Below are 20589 nucleotides of genomic sequence, written 5' to 3'. Positions count from 1 at the left end.
CCAAGAGCTCAGTAGATGTCTGAGCCCCCAGTCTCAGCAGGACCTGCAGTGCTGGGTGCAGAAGGGGCACTCAGAGTCTTTCAACGAGAGGGTCACTGCCCACAGGGGCATCTGGGACATGCAGCCACGGACAGGACGGAAGGACCCAGCAGATCGGATTCAGCTCTGTTCTTCACTGAGTCCCAGCCTGGGCCAGGCACCATCCTACATGCTTTAGGTGTATCATCTCTTCGAATCTTCATAAACTTTGTGAGGTGGCGTTATTATTACCCCCGTTTACAGTGGGAAACCTAGACCCAGATGTGGTCTCAGAGTCCTTCTCAACACAGCCCTGCAGGTGGCCATTCTCCGTTAATCAGCGTCCTCCTGCAGGGCAAAGCCCGCTTGCTCTTCCTCCTATAGGGCTGCTGCCTGGGAGTTCTCCCTCCGGATGGAGGAGAAGCTCTGTGGGCAATGGCATCTGGCTCATCCCTGTGTCACGTGCAGCACCCCGGACAGTCACTGCACATAGCAGGCACTCGGGGAGTATTTGTTGAATGAATGAATGTTGCTGCTGTCTGTGCACGGCTTTCTTTAGTCTCTTTCCCTGGGAGAGCACTCCTTGGCTCTGCCTGGATTAGCCAGTGGAGGGAGTTTTGGAAAAACCAGATCTTCTTTGTGAAAGGGAGGTGTGTGTATGTGTGTGCAGATACATCCTTTAAGCGTGAGCTGGAAGGAAAGTTCTCTGCAAACGCTGACCCCTTCCACAGTCTCATTTGTTCTGACCGTCTGGCAGGTAGGATCATATTTCCTTCTCTGTTCCGTGGCACCCACAGCCCTGTGACCCTCCGCAAAGCTTGCCTGATGCCCTAGATGGGCCTGCACTGTGTGCACTTCTGTTTTCCCAAGAATCTTGCTTTCCAGATTGAGCCCCTTCTCAGCACCCCTCCTTGGCTGTTTCCCCAACCCCCCATCTTTGGAGCTCTGCGTGGGCCCATCGGCAGGCGGTTCCTGAGCCCGCGGAAAGTGCTGCGGAAAATTTATGAGCAGCAGCTGGGCTGACGATAACTGCTGACTGGAGAAAGCCCCCTCTCTGGGGGCTGATGGATGGTGGGCTGGCCCGAGGGGTGTCCTTGCCACAGAGAAATATCTCCTGTCAGATAAATGGCCCAGACCTTGGCCCCCAGAGCACCTGGCAGGCATCCATCACCCACATGGAGTTAAGCCAGGAAGCCACAGAACCAAAAACTTCAGCACCTTTAGAGCCAGAAGAACAGCCTCACTGTGGCTGGTGGGGGAGGGGGCGGGGCGGGGCGGGGCGGGCGGGGTGGGGAGACCAGAAACATGGCTGGGGTTACTTCTCCCTGGAGACTGGGGATCAGCCTTTCCGGAGCGTGCCTGGCCTGCTGTCTGCCTCCTTGGTGTTTCCTCATTCTGCTCCAGGAGCCTCTGATGAGCGTCTGGCTCCTGTAGCCCCAGGAGGCCACGCTGAGGACCAGGAGCGGCTGAGAGGGGAGGAAAGCCCCCCTGCGTGGCTGTGGAGGCCCGATCTCTCTGAACCTGAGGGGCGGCCGCTATGGGCCCCAGTCAGAGGAGCCCCAAGCGGCTTCCTTCTGGGAGAAATTCCTCCTGAGCCTTCCCCTCCTCGCCCGTCTCGCGCAGACCGGCTTCGGTGGGGGGGGGGGGGACGGTCCAGGCCAGCCACTGAGGGGGAGGGGCTCAGCCTACAGGCCCCAGCGTGGAACCTGTCCCTTAGAGCGGTTGTGTGCCGGGCACCGGAGGTTGCGCAGGTGTGTGCCAGTGAGCAGGGCTGGAGTTGACAGTGTTCTCTCTCTCTCTCTTTTACTTGTGGAAATTTGGGGTAAGGAGAGCAGTGGCCCGAGAAGCAGCTGCATTCTTCTTTTTCTGCAAAAGCATCTGTTTAAGTACTTTCTGCCTCAAAGGAAAGAACGTTAGTGCATTCCAGAGCAGGAGGCCTCCTTGGGTCAGGCTGGCTGTGTGTGTACAAAGCATGGCAGTGTGTGTGTGCTGGTGGTATAGTGGAGAGCACAGCTGCCTTCCAAAGCACGGCAGTGTGTGTGTGTGTGTGTGCGTGTGTGTGCACTTACTCACCCACCTGCCCACCCGCTGTGTGGTGTCCCTTTGAGACTGGGTGCCTGGGCATGGCTGGGCTCGGGCAGAGATGTGCAGAGGCATCTTAGCAGTGATTTCTGCAAATTCACTTGGGGTTCAATTTGTGGGCCAGTTGACAGCCTCTGAACCCTTCCCACGTTCTTTGGTCTTGGAGGAGATGGGCACAGAGCTGGAGAGGAGGGCGCGGGGGTGGGGTTGTGTGACCTGGGCTCTCCAGGTTGGAGAGGAGGAAGCCTGCTCCAGACGCCTTTGCAGAAGGGTTCAGGTCAGTCCATATGGCAGGAAGCCTGGCCTTTGCCCAGCCTTGGCCTCTCCTGCCCCTTTTTCTGGCTCCTGGATGAGGAGAGGAGGCCAAGAAAGAGCCTGGGCTCTCCCTTTGCTGCTGTCTGCCCTGAGAATCCAACCTGGGTGTGCAGGCATTGTGTCTGAAGGAGGCATTCTTGCTGTAGAGACCACATCTAAGTTAAAGACTCGGTTCTAGAAACTGTGTGGCTCTTGCCATGTTAATCAGTCAGCCTGGGCCTCAGTTTCCTCATCTGTAAAATGGGGGTAATGATCCATAGCCTACTTTGCCAAGTTGTTTGAGCTTAAGGTGAGATAATCGATGTGGAAGTACTTTGAGAGAGGGTAGGAATGATGTTAAAGTTATTTATCAAAAGTAACACAGGGACAGAAGAGTCCATGAGTCACACATATGCAGCTCGGTGAAGTTTCATCAGCACCTGGATCAAGAAACATCAACACACAGATGGAGGTGTGCTTTATATTTCTTAAAGAATTATGTACCCTAAAGGAATTTGTAGGGACAGATGAGTTTTACTTAAGAGTTCACAGATGTTTTTGCTTCCTCTACATCACTTTGTATGTGATTGTTTTTTTGATTTCTATTAAAGGTTTAATTTTAGTCATAGTCTTGACAGATGATATAAAATCATCTAGATAAATATTATTATATTTAATATACTATATAAGTTATTTTGCTAGCTGAGTCCAGGAAGAGACAGTAATGGTAGAACTCTAGTTTTCAAATAAGTATAGAAAATCAAAAATGGAAATTGAATCATGTTTCAGTTCTGACAATAAATTCAAATTTTGTACAAATCAAAAAAAAAAAAAAGAAACATCAACAGAGCCTGGAATCCCCATTGTGCCCCTTCTTAGCCTTCCCCACCCCCAGAGGTCACACTGCTCCAACTGCAATCCCAGTGAATTTGTTTTGCCTGTTTTATCCCCCCAAATATTTATTTATTTATTTCTTTATTTGGTTGCGCCGGGTCTTAGTCACGGCAGGCGGGCTCCTTAGTTGCGGCTCGCCGGCTCCTTAGTTGAGACACTTGGGCTCCTTAGTTGTTGCCTGCGAGCTCTTAGTTGTGGCATGCATGTGGGATCTAGCTCGAACCCAGGCCCCCTGCATTGGGAGCGTGGAGTCCTGACCACTGTGCCGCCAGGGAAGTCCCGTGTTTTGCCTGGTTTTGAACCTTACTTGGATGGCTAATGCTGCATGGAGCGTTCCTCTGGGGAGAAGTGCTTTCACGTCTGCTGTGTATGTTGGAATCGTGGGCTCAGGAGTAGCCCATGTGCTGAGCGTTAGTACAGGAAACCAAATGGTTTTGCAGAGTGCTGGTTATATCACTTTACACTCCCACCAGCAGCAGCAGAGTTCCCTTACTACACATCCTCGCCCACACTTGATTTTGTCTAAATGTTATTTAAATTCAAGGAAGGATTGTTAATATTTCTTTCTTTGTCGTCTCTGATACAGATTTTGGAAAGGACCTTGGAACCTGATAGCTCTGATGAGGAGCCCCCGCCTGTGTACTCCCCTCCAGCCTACCACATGCACATGTTCGACAGGCCTTACCCTCTGGCTCCCCCCACTCCACCTCCCCGGTAAGAATCCATCTCCTCTCAGAACGCAAGGCAATGGGGAAGGGGATCAGGGGTTGGGATTGAGTACAAACACAGTGGGAAACTTGACTGGACCCTTCAGTATACTATTCCACCAAGAACAGGCTTCTACTGCAGCAAGAGGCATTTTAGCTAGATACCAAAGAGAACTTTCAAACTGTAAGGATTGCAAGAGCAGACATCCACTAAATTCCTGCTCCAGACTAGGTGCTATGCTGAACACCGGACAGGACATAGAGATAAACGACGCTCAGCCTTTGCTTTCTGGAAGTTTATAGTCAAGGGAGATGCAGAGTGGGGATGCCAAGCACGTGGAATGTGTACTGACACTTCCCCTCCTGAGCCCATGGCAAACATTACTAATTGGTCACTGTGCTCTTTCCTGCGAAGTTGAGACAGAACCCCAGAGTCCTCCTCAAAACAGCACTCCCAGACAGTCATCAGTAATTGATGGAATGGATTTCTATTTGCTATCCCTGTTCTAGGGATGTTGTGGGGATTTTTAAGCAATGGGAGCAAGTAAGTCTCTTTTTCTGGGGTAATTCGATAATTGGAAGCAGAAGAGTTAGGTCCCTGGAGACTTCGTCCAGATCAGGGACTCTGTAATTTGGAAGTTTAAAATGAAGCTGGTTGCCAGCTGGGTCCCTGGGTCTCTGAAGTGCTTGTTTTTCTGGGCTGTGTGTTCGAGGAGGGCCGTTGGAGCCCAGGTGCCTCTTTTTCCTGGAGCTGCTGGTCCTGAGACTAACTCAGGCCTGGGGTGGGGAGGGGTGGGGGGACAGGATAGGACGGGGAACTTGTTCCAGTGGCTCTTCCCTTCTGGGGATCTTGGGAGCCCCAGACAGTGGTGGTGGAGAACTCTGTGATCATACAGGTATAGATGATAATAACACCTACCATTTACTAAGTGCCCTTCAAATGCCTGAAACTGACAAGGTTCTTTACCTACGCCATCGCATTCAAACCATCTAACAATTTGTGAGGTAGGCACTGTTGTCATCCTCATTTTACAGATGAGGAAACTGAGCCTCAGAGAGGTTTCATAACTTCCCTAAGACTACAGAGCTGGGATTTGAAGCCAGGTCATTTCTGACTCCAAAGCCAACAAATGCTCTTCCCTGCTGTGTCCTGTCATCCCCCTAATGAGAAAAACCTCTGTGATTGCAGCTCAGGGAGCTGATAGAGGCCCAGAAAGTTATGGGGGGGAGGAGGAAGCATTGTTTCGAGTTAGGGACAGGAGCAGAGCTGAGGTCCTCCATCACAAGTGATACCAGAGGCTGTAATGGGACAAAGCAGGGGGTAAGTGGATAGGTCTGGGTGAGATCTTGGCAGGACTTGCAGCCCAGGATGGGTCATGATGCCCAGGGCTAAATGATTTTCCTTTGACATTTTTTTAATATCCCAAGATGCTTTTGCAAAAAGTTCAGTTTCTATTAGGCAGAATAGTTCTACCTATTTTTTCAGAAGGGAAAACTGAGCCCATAAGAGACAGAATCCCATTGTAAACCTGGCATGGATATCCTGGCTGCATCCTCCCTCCCCTCCTCTGGGTATGGTGGGGTGAAGTAGGGCAGGGGTAGTGTAGCCCAGTGATGGGAGCCCCAGTTGGGGGCAAAATGACCTCAGCACTAGACCAAGGCTCAGGAGGTCTTGCTCATACCTTTAGACAAGTTACTGCCCTTGCCTCAGGTTCAGGGGCCTGACCCGGAAATGAAGTCTTCGCTGGCCTGGGGGTGGATACAGGGAAGAGAACTTAGTTGTGAAGTCAGACAGAGGCAGAGTGTTCTCCCCACCCCGCCTCCTTTAGCTGCCTAACTTCTGATTCTTGAGGTGCCTTTGGCTCACTGCTTAACCTCTCTGAGCTTCATTTGCCTCATCTGTGAAATGGGAATACTAATCCCCACCTCAGCACTCTTGTGAGGGTTGAATGAGATGTTGTGTGCGGGGCCCTTAGCACAATGCCGGATATGAACCAGACCTGTCACCAGCGCTTTACTGCTCCCTCCTGCCCCTGGCTGCACAGTGGGCCTCTGGGGTCAGCTCTGACAGTAAACATTGAGACGAGGGGTAAGGCGGCCCTCAGAGCCCAGTGCTCAGAAGAGGCAGGGCCAGCCTCTGAGCACGTGCCCCTTTGCCCCGGGATGGCCCTGCTAGGCCCAGATCCACCCCCAGCCCATTTCCAGGGCCTCATTCAGTCTCACCATCCAGGACATGCATTTCCAGCGTTTATGGAGTCACCTGAAGCATGCAGGTGCTGAACCATGTGTGATACAGAGATGAACACAGCCCCGCCTTGACCTCCCAAGGAGATCAGGGTCTGGGGGAGGCACAGACGCGCGGCAGGGTACAGGGAAGGCAGCCTAGAGGAACTGATGTCCAAGCAGTGACCTGGTAAAGCGGAGGACAGTAGGGCGTTCCGGGCAAAGGAAACAGCATGTGCAAGGGCCTGGAGGCAGGAAAGAGGGCACCATCTGAGGGAACTCCAGGAAGTATGGAATGGCTGGGTGAGGCTGGAGGGGTGAGAAGATCATGGAAGCCCTTGAGGGTCCTCCAAGGAGCTTTGACCTTATCCTCCAGCCAGGGGTTTAAGCTGGAGAGTGACGGGGTAAGGTTAGTGTTTGAGGAATCTCTCTCTGGCTGCTGGGGGCAATCAGATTCGAGTGGGGGGGTTGGGGGCAGGAATGGCCTGGCTCCCTTCTGCCACCTCCAGTCCCTGGGGTGCCTTTGAGAGTGAAGATGGAAGAGGGTTGGGGAGCTGGCCCTGCTGGGGCGCAGAGAGGCAGGCTGATCCCAGGGGAGCATGCCTGGAATGCCAGGATTCCTGGGCCCAGGTTTTCTCAGGATGATCTGTGTGTTCCAGGACAGGCCTGACCCCATCTGGGCCTCCATGTCTAGTCTTTACCAAAAATCTTGCCTGGAAGTCTTGTTGCTGAAATCCTTCTGGGCTCTGATATTCTTTGGGTAAGCCTGGGGGTCTGATGGGGCATGCAGTTCTAGTTCTGGGGTCCGGAGGCAGAGGCTCTGGGCCAGGAGAGCCTCCCCAGCCTTCTCTCTCCTTCCCCTCGCCCAGCCTGTCCTTTCCTGAATGAAAGACAGGCTCTGAAGCCCAGAGGCGCCCCTCCTCACAGGCCACCTGCTGTTCTTCCATTGAAATTACAGCCTTGGAAGTTTTTTATTTGCCTCTCAGCTCATTTCTGACATTCCTTTCTGACCACAGTGGAGTTGCCTGGGCCGCCTGTGCTCAGGGTCCCCCTGGCTCTCACAGCTGTGGGCTGACCTCATCTCAGCCGGTTCCAGGGCAGGGGGCTGGGCCTGCCCCTGCTCCAGGACCGCGGGCCCAGCAGCGAGGGACACTCAGCCTCCTGCTCCCCGTCCCCCTCCCGACTTGGGTTCTCAGTAACAAATGGCTAGAGGGGTCCAGCTGCAACTCCGGGGCTCTCTCTCCATGGCTTTCCTGGGTAGCTGTGGGTGTGATTGAGTTGGGGTGGGCACCGATGTCCCAGATGAAGACCCTGAAGCTGGAGGAAGGGTGCCGGGGTCGACCAAAGAAGGTCCTCGAGTCCCAGAGGGATGGGGTATCCACCCCCTTGACTCTCTGGCCCTTGGAGAAAAATGAAGCCGCCAACAGTGATAGGAGGTGGATGAGCGATGGAGAAGGAAAGGCGCCCAGGAATGGGAGTCCCGGGCTCTAATGCAGGCTCTTCTCAGGACCATTCCCGCATCTGTACAGCGAGAGGGGCCCTGGGGTTCCTTGGCTCCTGTCTGAGCGCTGAGCTCCCACCAGGCACTTAGCGGCTTGTTATCCTGTCTGCTGCCGCCCCCGCCCTTCCCCCTGGGCAGCCAGGCCACCCGCCCAAAATAGAAAAGGAAAGGAAGTTATTTCCATAGTCAGGGGCAGCCCGGAAAAGCTCCCCTCCAGTGAGGGGGCGGGCGGGATTCCTGGAGCTTGAGACCAAATCAGAGCCAGGCCCGAGAGAGAGTGGCTCCCGGCCCTCGGCTGCCTTCTCTGTGTGTCATTTCCCTGATTCAGCAGAACACGTGTCCTGCGGTTGCCACGCTGCAGGCTGCCGAGGAGCTGTGGGGAGCTCCTGGCCAGGCCCCAGGCCGCCCTCAGGCCAGGACGGCAGGGCGGGAGGCCGGGGGTCAGGGAGGCCACGTGCCATGGTCTCCTTCCTCTCCTCTCCACCTCGCTGTTGGCCTCTGCCTTGGCCCAGGAGAGCGGTTCCCCAGCGCCACTTGGAACAAGGACCCTTCCAATCCCACACCTCCATGTGCCTTTTCAGCACGTTGTTCAAGACAGCCTCCCGAGGGGCTCCCACGCACCTGGGCAGGGAGACAGCAGCTGGTAGGAGACTGAGCCCCAGAGGGGACAGGGTCTCACCCAGAACCACGTGGCTGGCTTGTGGCTGCGCCAGAACTGGAGCCTAGATCCGCTTACCCTCTGGGGATCCTGGTGTCCCCATGTTCCCCAACCCTAGCAAACCAGCACTGGGGCGGGCTGGGCTGCTGGCAGCTCTGTGTCTGTTCACTCGGAGCACGCCTGGCACTCAGCAGCCAGGAGGAGCTCGCGTCATGCTAGATGCTAGGGATAGAAGCATGAAGGGCCATGACCGCCATCCATGTCAAAATCCACAACGCTCAACATGAGCGCCGGCAACACAGAGCTCTCTAGGCCCAGAGACCTTGAAGGCGCTGAGTAGTTGAACATCCAGTGCAGTGGAGCCCAGGCCCAGAGGCTGGGGGTCAGCCGAAGCCTGGTTGAGAAGGGGAGCTAGCGTGCTGGGCCTTTGTGCCAGGGGCGGCGGAGGCCACGGGAGGCTCTCCAGCAGGAGTGCCAGTCTGAGCAGGATCTTGGTGTGATGGGCCAGGACACCTGTGTTTGGGCCTGACTGTTCCCTCATCATCACCTCTCGCCCTGCAGCATCGACGTGCTGGGCTCCGCGCCCCCTTCCGGCCAGAGGCGCTATCGGAACTGGAACCCCCCACTGCTAGGCAACCTCCCCGAAGACTTTCTCCGCATCCTGCCCCAGCAGCTGGACAGCATACAGGTAACGGAGGATTCCGCCGCCCCTGGCCTGTGCAGCAGCTCTGCTTGCCCACACCGTTCATGCCAGCCAGCGTCACTCCCTGCTGTTTAAGCCCAGGCGGAGATATTTCTGTTGCCCTGGGTTTGTAGGGAAAGAACACTGAACCACAAGCCTCATTTCCTGTCTGGGCCTGGAGGTTTCCTCTTCTACCCAGGGAGGTGACAGTCCTGAGGACGCTCCCTGGCTGCAGCCATCACCCCAGGCTGGAGGGAGGTGGGCAGGGGCGGGGGGTGGGGAGCTGTCAACGGCAGAGGACCAGAGCACCTTCCTTTCCTCCCCTGGGAAAGGGCCAGGGTGCTTCTCCCCAGAGGCTGGCCCTTTGCAAGCGGTCTCCCCTGAGACAGCTTAGACAGGGAGAGCTTTGAGTTTGGGGACCCTGAGCAGTTCGCAGATCACTCTTCAGGACTATTCAGGTTTTGATAAAGGAAGGGGGGGGGGTCCAAGGTGGAGGAGGTGGGGAGTAGTTTTTAAGCCCTGGCTGCTTCCTCAGCAGAGAGCGCTCTGGCCTGTTAAGTTAGATAGGAGGTGCTGGCCGCAGGGTGCGGCCACAGCATCCTGGGAAGGACACGTGTACCCCCAGGTGCGCGTGGATGTTTGTGCAGCGCGCGTCCTTGTGAGTAGGCGGTCCACATGCTCGCTCCCTTCCTCAGGCTAACTCCGGGGGCTCCAAGCCTGCGAGCACAGAGGGAGACCGGCCCCTCACGGCCGGGCCCGGACCCCGGGACCAGGAGAACCGCTGGAAGCAATACCTGGAGGACGAGAGGATCGCGCTCTTCCTGCAGAACGAGGAGTTCATGAAGGAGCTGCAGCGCAACCGCGATTTCCTCCTCGCCCTGGAGAGAGGTGGTGCCCCGGGTGGGGCGTTGCGGCCGCTGCTCCGTGGCTAAGGAGGGGCTGATGTTGGCTTTAGCCTTGGGGCTCAGGAGAGGCACTGAGCTGGAGGTCAACTGAGCTGTTGAGTTATTCTGGTGGGAGCCCCAGAATTCTGCCAACAGGGACCTGAGTCCCCAGCCACCCCTTCCCTCCTCTGGAACTCAGAGAGAGAGAGGGGTGCCCTTCCCTTGCTCCCCTGCCTGTCTGCTCTGTGCCAGGCACTGGCTTCGGCACCATGTGTCTGGAGCTCCAGGAATAGAGTGATTGGGTCCGTGGGTGCCAGAGAGGGTGCCTCCCTGAGCAGAGGACGTTAGAGCAGGGGCTCTTGAGTTTTTTGGGTGTTTGAGTTGTCCTTGGGCCCAGCACTCTACTCTCCCCAGCCTGGCTGCCTTCCCCCTTCAGGGTGGGAGTGTTTGACGGGGGTACAGCGAGGGGCCTGTGGGAGAGGGGTATGTGTGTGTGCGTGCGTGTGTGTGCCTGACTGTGTTTTGGGGGAGGGAGCACAGTGTGCAGGGAAAAGTCTGGCCTGAGACACAGGAGGCCCAAGGCTGGTCCCAGCTCTGCATTAAAGGTGCTGGGGGTCTCGGGGTCTTTCCTTTTAAATGAAGGGCTGGACTATCCGATTTCCCAGGGACCTTCTAATTTTGGCATTCTGACACTGCAGGTGGTTGTCAGGGCAGTAGTTTCTGTATCTTTGAGGGTTCTGGTTCTTTGAGAGCCCGTAGGTGTCTTGTGTGCACATATTCCGTGTGTGCGTGTGTGTGCATGTGTGTGTGTGTGATTCTGGGGATTTGGCCTCTAACAACCTCCTGCATCTCAGCGCAGGCTGCCCCTGGGTGGGAGCTAACTTCCCTGACCAGAATGTGCTCCTTTTCCAGATCGATTGAAATACGAGTCCCAGAAATCTACATCCAGCAGCGTAGCTGTGGGAAATGACTTTGACTTTCCCGCTCCTGTCCCAGGTAACCTTGCCTTCCTAAGAGAGAGGCCTGGAGGGTGTAGGGGGCTCACACCCTAGCTGTGGTTTGCATATTTGGAGTTTGGGGGTAGGCTGAGGAAACAGGCTGGTGGGGAGGTTTCTCCTTCTTCTCCATACTCGCCAAGAGGGAGATGGCCCCTCCACTCAGCAGCCCTGGGTTCTTACCAACCCAGCGGCTGCTGCAACCCACACCCGGGACTGGCCAACGGGCTGGCTGAACTCCTTGGAGGTGCCTGGAGCACGGGCAAGAAGGGGACACACCACACCACGTAATGTCCCACGGGGTGTCGGAGGTGGGGTGGCAAGGGACTCAGAGACTGGGTCACTGCCCCGGGGGAGCTTATGGTTTTACTGGGAACGAACACTGGAGATGCATCCAAGAAACAGGCAGAATGAAGCAGCAAGGCTGAGGACACACTTGTTAATTATGGCAAAAACATGTTGGCGGGGAAGGGCAGGATCAATCTGGGAAGAGTTCATTCATTCATTCATTCATTCAGTAGCTGGGGAATATCTGCCACAGGCCAGGTTCTGCCTTAGTGTTGGAGGAATAGAATTGGAAGCTTCATGTCCAAGCTGGTGAGAAGCAAGAATTGCCTCAGTGGCTGAAGGAGGGCCAGGGGTGGACAGCAGGCTGCTGGGCTGCACGGACGAGGGTCAAGCTGGAGCTGGGGACACCCTGAAGGCCCCGGTTCCATGCTCGACATCTGGACTCTGCCTGTGTGTGTGCACAGTGGCCCCTGGTCAGCCAGTGCCCGCCACACACACACAGGCTGCCCGCCTCAGAGGAAGAATCCGCAGCTCTTGCCCGAAACAGATCTTACATCGCGTGGTAGAATGGGGGAGGGGGGCAGAAGGATGGGGAGCTCAGCTGATCCCAGCTTGAAGAGAGAAAATCCTGTCGAACTGATTCATAAGCGACAGGCTGGGAGCTTAGGTCCCACCAGATATGCATCTGGGGGTTTAACAGCAGCCTCTTGTCCTTGATCCCAAATTAACCATAGACACCGGGACCGCTGAGGTGGATCAGAGTGACTCACAGGGACTTAGCAGGCAAGGTGACTCGGGATTAGCGTGGGAGCTTTAGAAGGGCAGTGAGGGACCCAAGTGGGTGCTGAGTGAACGGGGAGACTCGGCGCACCATGTCGGGATGCAGGCAGGCTGGCCACGTGCTGGTGAATGTTTAACAGCCTGTCGGGGTGCAGGGGGAGCCCCAGTGCTTAGCATCTGGTAGCTTCCATGGTGCAAACACTCCCATCCTGGCTGATTTCAAGCTACCAAAGGGCCTTCCCGGAATGCAGAGTGGTCAGAGGAGCGGACAGTTGGGAGCCTGCGGGAGCTGGCCCTCCACACGTACAGACCAGACCACTGACTCTTTTTACAGAAAAGGGGAGAGTGAGGCTTGGGTGGGGAAAGAAATGCCCCTTGAACCCCGGTGTCCTCCTTGCTTTAAGCTCCCTCCCGGTTAGGGCAGAAGCCTTCTCTTTGCTCCCTTCCTCAAGTGGAAGGGTGGGCTGAGCCCCTGTCCTGTGGGGACAGCCCTGACCCACCTCCCCGGGCCTTGGGCAGCCACTGGCCCTCAGAGGTGTCTTCCGCCTTCCAGGAACCAGCGACAACAACCCCGCTGTGTCTGAAGATGCCTTATTCAGGGACAAGTTGAAACACATGGGAAAATGTGAGTCCAGCCCACGCCCCCTCCCCAGCTCTTCTAACACAGGCCTGTGGCCTCCTGGGAGGGAGGGAGCCACCCGGAATTTTAATGCAGCTGACTCTTGGTGAACCAAAGTGACATTTTAATCACGGGCTGGCTCCCTCAGCTTTCCTGCCTCACTTCCCTGTGCAGCTGAGTCTGGATACAAATTAAGTTTTAAATCCTCTTGAGCCATCTGTCTGCAGAAAAATAATAATGTGCCGGACACCGCGCCCCCCTGCCCCTCGCCGTTTTAGAGTTCACATTCTCTGTGGCTTGAGGGGGCTTGGCCGGGCCGGGCCTGAGTGGGGAGGCCCAAGCTAAGTCCACGTTCTGTGGGTGGGCGGTCCACCGGGTCAGTGGCCCCTTCCCACAAAGTCCTGCCAGCCGGGTCACGCCTTCCCCTCCACCCTACCCGCCAGACACACAACCATGCATGAATGAGGCTGCCATCCTTTCAGGCTCCATTTCAGAGAAAATCTCGGATTAGTCATGGAAATCCCAGAACCAACCCTGGAGGTGGAGAGGGGAGAAGGGGAGGTGGCAGGAAGAAAGCCAAGATGCGAAGCCGTCTGTCACAGCTGGGGAAGGAGGAATACCCCGATCTCAGCTGCTGGCTGCGGTCCCTGGCCAGGCTCTCGGTGGCCTGTGCTGCCTCTGCCGGCCGACCCGGGATGGCAGCCTCACTCCGCCAGGGCACCAGCCTGACCCCGGTCTGCGATTGCTGTCACCTCTTCCCCTCCCCCACCAGCCTGCCCACCTGCCCCAGTCCTGGGGGGCAGCTACCTGCTGCTCTGGCTGCCGGCTCACAGGTCTCTCTGCCCCTAGCCACCCAGAGGAAGCTGTTTGAACTGGCCAGGGCCTTCTCGGAGAAGACCAAGATGAGGAAGTCAAAGAGGAAACACTTGTTGAAGCATCAGTCGTATCCTTTCCAGCCTGGCACTGGGTGGCAGCGGTGGATGCTAAGGGTGCTGAAAACCCTGGGCTGGACTCCCTGAGGCTGCGTCCTCCCCCGGAGTGGGACCGGGCCGTGTGACTCTCCCCTCTCCTGCCGTGGACCCTGCTGCCAGCCTGGCGCTGCCCTATCTCTTGACGCCAATGTTGACCCCCATCACCAGGCATGGGGAACAGGCCAGTGTAGGCCCCCTGTAGGCTCAGAAGTTGTCCTACCACTTTTTAACTTTTTGTTTGGGGTAATCTGCATCGTGAGAGAAAACTTCGTCCTTCCGTGGAAATCAGCAAACCTTTTCCTAATTTCTTTTTTTTTTTTTTTTATAAATGTATTTATTTTATTCATTTTTGGCTGCGTTGGGTCTTCGTTGCTGCACGCGGGTTTTTGTCTAGTCGCGGAGAGCGGGGGCCACTCTTCGTTGCCGTGCGCGGCCTTCTCACTGCGGTGGCTTCTCTTGTTGCAGAGCACGGGCTCTAGGTGCGCGGGCTTCAGTAGTTGTGGCTTGCGGGCTCCAGAGCGCAGGCTCTGCAGTTATGGAGCACGGGCTTAGCTGCCCCACGGCATGTGGGATCTTCCTGGACCAGGGCCCGAACCTGTGTCCCCTGCTTTGGCAGGCGGATTCTTAACCACTGTGCCACCAGGGAAGCACCCCTAATTTCTTAAGTTGGATTGATCCACAGACCTTTCCACCTCCTCATTTCATGTGTTGGCCCTGCCTTCTCACTCTTAGTTCCTCCAGTAAAAATATGGTTTTCCACAATTTTACCCAGACTTCCATCCATGCTTGTCAAACAGGGCCCAGGATATTATTATAGAAGCTGAGCAGCCAAAGGAGAACAGGGAGAAGGTTCCTTCTCTGTCCCTAGAGATGGGAGCCGGGTGAGAGAGTCAGGGCCTGGCTGCTCAGGTGACCCCAAGAAAAGGAGCCTGCGGGAGGTACTGGGGAGTTTGGGGGGATAAGGCTGGTGCGGTGAAGGCCTCCTGAGCTTGGAGCGGGGGTAGAAGTCCAGGGACAGGGAGTGCCCACCCACCCCTGGGACAGTTTTCCTGAATGGCCCGGCAGACTGGGGGCTGCGGCATCAACAGCCAATCTCCTGGACGACGTGGAGGGCCACACTTGTGGTGAGGCGGGGAGGGCAGGGAAGTCGAGGCTCTGAGTTGCCTGTGATGGGTGGTCCTCCAAGAGGAGGGCCTGGGTATTTCACAGGTGAACCCAGACTGTAAAGGAGGGGACACCCAACCTGGGGGACATATCAGGGTTGGTGGGCAGGTGACCCAAGGAAATGGGTCCCCCCACCCGCTTGGTCCATATTGCCTCTCCCTTCCACTCCTGAAAGGGGCCCAGCCACATCTCCACCTAAATCTTTACCTGGAGCACAAAGTGCCGAGTGCTGTTTCTGGGGAATAGTCTCTGGGGTGTGAGGGGACAGACAGGCCCACCCACATGGAAGGGCCTCCCCTTGAGAACCAAGCGCTGGGCAGTTTCAGTGTCTGGGGCCCAGAGGCCTTTCAGCGTTCATTCAGTCCCTCCCAAAGGCATGTGGGCCAGCAGACACTGCCTCAGACCTTCCCAGGCCCACAGCTGAACCCTCATCCTCAGGCCTCAGAGCAGAGGAGCCCTTTGATGGTCAGGAGACATCCAGAAACAAGGGCTAGAAGGGCCTTGGAGGTCATCTGGACAGTCCAACTTCCCCATCTCATTTTATAGATGAGGAAACTGAGGGAAGAACTTGTCCAAGGCCTCAGGGCTCATCGATAGAGACAGAGCAGCAGCCAGGGGTCCTAACCCCGCACCATGCCCAGTTGCCCCTCACCAGACCCACGCATCGCCCCCGGGGATCAGCGTGTGCCCTTGGCAAACAAGGGTGGAGAGAGTGGGGTGAGCTGTCTTGCCCAGCCTGGGGGACGTGCCTGAGTGAGGCCCTGCAGGGTGGAGGGTGAGGTGCTTTCCTCTGCTTTTCAGACGAAGACTTCCGGGGAAGGCGACAGGAGGTGCCCAAGGTGGAGGAAGCACTAAGGGAAGGACGGTAAGAGGTAAGGCGCAGGACTGCCCTGCCCCACACCCCAGCTGTCTTCCCCGAGGTCCAGAGGCATCAGGCTCAGGCAACTAGATGGCGCAGGTCCGGGGTTTTTTCCCTTGTTGTTATGGCGGGGGACGTGTGCATGGGGGAACTCGTGTTTTGCATTATTTATTCATTTGACAAAAGATAATCACACCTGCCTGTGCCAGATGCTAGGAACAGGAAAAGAAAAATCAGCTTTGACCTTGAATAGTTTACAGCACAGTTGAGAAGAGAGTCCAGGATACACACAGCACACTAAGAACAATTTAAGAAAAACTGAGATGGCCTCACCCGGCCATGTCCACACAGAACTCTGCCATTGCCTCTTGGGTTTTGGTGGTGGGGAAGATGAGGGAGCGGCCCCTCTCAAGACAGCTCTGTTTCTGGCTGGAGCCATGGGCCTCCAGGCTGCTTTTCCTCCTCTTTCCCTGTGCATCCCTGGGGAAGAAACAGGGAACGTCAACACCTCCTCCAGGGCTCAGGGGAACCTGCCCCTCTTCCAGCCCCTCCCCCATCAGGAAGCTGCCTGCCTACCCTGCCCCCAGCCGCTGTCCTGGTCCCAGTGGTCAGCTATCTACAGGGCTTTCTTGAGCTCATGGTGTGGCAGGTATGGCTGTTTCAGGCTATGGAGAAATACTTGCTACCCTCAGGGTAGCTGTAGTGGAGGGGAGAGACCAGGGTGGGGAGGACACAGCCAGGAGGAGTACAGGCACCCTCTCCTCTCAGCCTGGGCGGCTGGCCTTCACATCACCTCTGGTTGAGTCGCCACCCTCCACCAGGCCCTTCCAGACCTCTTCTGTTCTCTCAGGCTCTTCTCACCCATGTTGCTGCACCCATGCTTCCCAGGTATCCAGAATGCTGAAATAAAGCCAGCCGGGGGGAGGACCCCCGCCTCCCCAGTGTCGCTGCCACCTCCTTCCCACTGTTCCCCCGGGAAACGTGCTGGCCCAAAGCCACCCCTTATCAGGACCTTCCTTATCATTTCTTTCTTTCCTGAATCTTCCAGCTTTTCCCTTTCCAGCTCCTTCCTCAAGTCTACATCCTCCTCGTCCCATCTTAAAAACCAAGAGTCCTCAATATTTTCCATCATCACCCAGTTTGCAGAAAAGTGCATCCTCCTTCACCCATTGCCAGCTGGCCGCCCCCCCACCCCCGCCACCCCCAGATTGACTCAAGATCACCTGCCAGGTCCTGGGCCTTTTCCTGTTCCGCATCCTCTGGTGCTGTCTCTGCACGCCGTGCCCATCGTCTCCCTTGAAACTGCCCTCCCTTGGCTCCTGTGGCCCCAGGAATCCTGGATCCCCTTTCTCTCTGCCGTGGATTCTCTGTGCGCTTTTGGGCTCCCGTTGCTCCTTCCACTCCCTCAATCCCCGCTCTCCCCGTAGCTCTGGGCTTGACCCTCTTCAAAGCCTCCTTACTCCCTCTCCCTAGCGGTGCCACCAGCTTCTCTTACAGCATCAGCAATACTTATGCACAGTTGGCTCCCAAATCTGAATCTCCATCTTAGTTCTCCAGATCCACTCCATAGCCCCAGCTGTGCCCACGATGGTCTTTCTAGCCCTGGCTGTAAACTCGCTGAAAGCTAGACAGTCCCACTTCTGATGTCCCCAGTTCATTTCTCTTCCTTATTCCTTGCATCACTGCCCTGGCAGACTCTCATCACCTGGTTAACAGCTGCTGGTCTCTTCACTGCCCCTGCTCTGTTCACCCATCACCAGGACACCACTTTAGTTCCATTTCTCCCTTGCTCTCTGAATGGGTCTTCCAAGTGAAGGCTCCTCAGCTTGGTGCGGGGATCCCACCAAATTCTGATCCCATTTTACTTTTCTGCCCCTACAGGTGCCCTTGGTGTAGCTCAGCTGGGCTACCGCTGTATCACAGAACAGGCCAGGCACCCAGGCACACCTCTCGGCCCTTCACAGACAGCTGCTTCACCACCCACCCCCCCCACTCCATCTCTAGCTGCCACAGTCCCTGGTGTTTTGCAAGTTGGAATGTTTCTAGGAGCTTGGATTGGTGGGTGTGGCCGCAGGCAGAGTTCCAAGGCTGACATAGAGTCCCTGGGGGAAGGAGAAGGCTCCTGTCTTTAGAAGCTTCTGCCCAGAACCATCTCTCCAGGAACCAGTGGTGAGGAAAGACCCCTGGGCTCCACTGAAAAAGACTTCTCCCATCCCTTTTTCCTGCCAGATGGCAGCAGTTTCTCCTCGCCGGAGACCATCTGACCCGGTAGAGGCAGCCAGAGAGCAAACCGGCCCTCCGCTGAAGAGCCCAGCTGCAGCCGGACGGATGGTGCTTGAGTTCTGAGGCCCAGTGGTTCTCCGGCCACAGTCCAGCCCAGCCACTGCCACTGCCACTTCCCAAGGGACTTAGAACTTCCAAGTTGCATGCTGTCATTGGAGGAAGGGCCTGAGGGTGGAGGCAACAGCCAACCACAGTCCCTTTTGTAGCCAGGCTGTTCTATGGGGAACGAGTGGAAATGTAGGATCTAACCCCTCTTCTTAAAAAAAAAAAAAAAAAACACCCAGAAAACTGTCAAACGTTGGAGTACCCAAAAGGGGAGGGTGATCCTACCAGAGGCTCGTTGGCCTGAAGGTGGAGCCCCTGCCCTCGTCTTGCCCTGGTCTCTCCTGTCGGGCCACAGACACTGCCTGATCCCCTACCCCCATCCCCAGCTCCCTTCTGGGCACCTAGGGTCCTTTATTCCCATGGCCTTCTGCATCTCAGTCTTTCCCCAGGGGTGCTGGTCCTTGGCACACCCCTGCACGGAGCTCTGGGTGAGAGAGCCCTGGGCAGTCACTCGGGCCCGCTCTGAGGAGTGATGGGCCACGGCAGAGAGGTATCTGCTGAGTACCCTGCCTGGGCCCCTCGGGCTGCCTCTGTTAGGGGCTGGCAAGGGCCCCCAGCAGGGATGGGGAGGCTGGCCACCCCGGAGCTGGCGGATTCTAGCTAGGCAGGGGTAGTCTTTACTCTGACAGAAGACAAAAGTCAGTTCTGGATGGGATCCTGTAGTCCCACGACACTGGGGGCTCCAGGGGCTCTGACTCCCCAGTTGGCCTAGAAGTTCTGCTGTCATTAAGGGTGGGCAGCGGCCAGTTCCTTAGTAACCCTGAGCAGATGCAGGACTGAGGGGCAAGAAGGAGAGGCTGCCAGCCGGGCCAGAGCCCCTGGGGCAGAAGGGCTTGCTGGGTGCCCCTTGCCAAGAGTGAGAAGGCAAATGGCCAGGAGGAAAACAAGGGTCCTACGAACCTGACCCGGCACCAACCACTGCCAACGGGAGGGAGGGAGGGAGGAAGGGAGGAAGGGAGGGGCAGCCCGGCTTCTGTGGCCCAGCTGGAGATGGGAAGGCGCCGACCTCGGGAGAACCGGGGAGCCAGGGCAGGCGCGAGGCTAGGGCCCGAGCGGGTAGCCAGCCCAGCGGCACAGCGGTGGGGCGGTGGGAGCAGGCGCCAAGCCTGGCGGGCCACCTCGAGATAATGAGGGCGTGGCGGGCTCCCCGAGGTGCCGGAGGGGGGACCCTGCCCCAGCTCAGCATCCCGAGGGAGTGCGGAAGTGCTGCCGCCCTCCCATCCCCACCGCCCCGCAAGGGCCCCTGATGACCGGGCACAGCAGAGGGGGAGCGCCAGTCGCCCCCCACCCCACCCCCCCGTCTGTGTGTGTGGCTTTGTCAGTTTTCTTGTTTTTGTTTTTTCTCCTACGTGTGGGTTTTTTCTTGGAGCAGTTTCATAGGAATTCGTGTAATAAAGACTTGGTGTTCTCTTGGTGCTCTGACGTGGCGGCGCGTGGGCTGACCCTCCTCGTCTCCTCCCCCTCCCCCCGGCACCCCGCGCCCGCCGGCCGCCTGCCTGGCCCAGCTGCCGTGCACGCGGGGCCCCGGGGCTCGGCATCCCCGCAGCGCCCCTCAGGTGGCACCTGTGCCGCACCGCAGCCTCGCCCACCTGCTGGCGCTGCCCGCCTTCCTGTTTGCTGGGAAAGTAAACCGCTTGCTGACAGGCCAGGGAAACACCAGTCTGTTGCGAGAGCTCCAGCCGGTCACCTTCCTAAATAAACAGAAAGCTGCCGGAATAACGTCTCGCCTGGAGCTGCGGGGATGTGTAGTCTCAGGCTTCAAAGGGCCCGCAGACATCTTCCAGTTCAAACCTCTCTCGCTTTCCCTACTCCCAGGCTTCGGTGAACTACCTCCCGCGCCAGGGAGCTCACTGCCAAAGGAGGAGGCTGATGCCCTTTTCAGACAGGGCGGTTTTCAAGGTTAAAAAGTTCTTCCTGGTGTTGAGCTGTGGGCCTCCTTGTGGCTTCAACCCACACAACTTGTTCCTGGGCTCCGAGTCACCCAGGCCAAGTCACTGCTCTTCCCCTGATGCCATGTTTTTTTGTTTGTTTTTGTTTTGAATATTTATTTATTTATTTTATCATTTATTTGGCTGCACCGGGTCCTAGTCACGGCACGTGGGATCTTCGTGGTGGCATGAGGGATCCTTACTTGCAGCACGTGAACTCTTAGTTGCAGCGTGTGGGATCTAGTTCCCTGACCAGGGATCGAAGCTGGGCCCCTTGCCTTGGGAGCATGGAGTCTTAGCCACTGGACCACCAGGGAAGTCCCCCCCCCTCCCCATGCTATGTTTGAGTTCAGTGGCCTTTCTCCTTCTGGATAAACAATGCAGGTTCTTCCTGCCTCCCCTACAAAAATGTTCTGCCCCCACCCCTGCCCTGCCCCCAGCCCAGGTAGACCGAGGTGGGCTTGTAAATTGACGTACCTGGACATCTGCTGATGTTCCAGACCTGGTGTTTGGACCTCAGCAACCCAAGATTATCCTCTCAGCCCTGCTCTGTGCATTCTTTACTGACAGCTGTTGATCAGTGTAAATCCCCCCACCGCCAGCGTAGCACCAGCACCTGGGACCTTGTTAGAAATGCCAGTTCTCAACCCCACC

General features: G+C 56.7%; 1 protein-coding gene across 6 annotated transcripts in view; it reads left to right on the top strand.

Moving 5' to 3' along the window:
* The window catches only part of CUEDC1 (CUE domain containing 1), a 75474-nt gene extending 56045 nt beyond the window's left edge, over nt 1–19429 (top strand). For 4 of the 6 annotated variants that reach the window (XM_068530713.1, XM_068530710.1, XM_068530712.1 and 1 more), the window contains 9 exons: nt 3875–4002; nt 8939–9065; nt 9755–9947; nt 10856–10939; nt 12560–12631; nt 13475–13568; nt 14662–14720; nt 15562–15625; nt 17849–19429. In XM_068530713.1, the coding sequence (XP_068386814.1) occupies nt 3875–4002; nt 8939–9065; nt 9755–9947; nt 10856–10939; nt 12560–12631; nt 13475–13568; nt 14662–14720; nt 15562–15625; nt 17849–17891 (864 nt within the window). In that variant the 3' untranslated portion in view covers nt 17892–19429. The other 2 variants (XM_068530714.1, XM_068530715.1) reach the window with 2 other exon arrangements.
* Nucleotides 19430–20589: the final 1160 nt, after the last annotated feature.

Source organism: Eschrichtius robustus, chromosome 20 (genome assembly GCF_028021215.1).
Source record: "Eschrichtius robustus isolate mEscRob2 chromosome 20, mEscRob2.pri, whole genome shotgun sequence".
NCBI classification, from domain to species: domain Eukaryota; kingdom Metazoa; phylum Chordata; class Mammalia; order Artiodactyla; family Eschrichtiidae; genus Eschrichtius; species Eschrichtius robustus.
The sequence above is the reverse complement of the archived record's forward strand: the minus strand, read 5'-3'. Positions and strand labels throughout refer to the sequence as shown.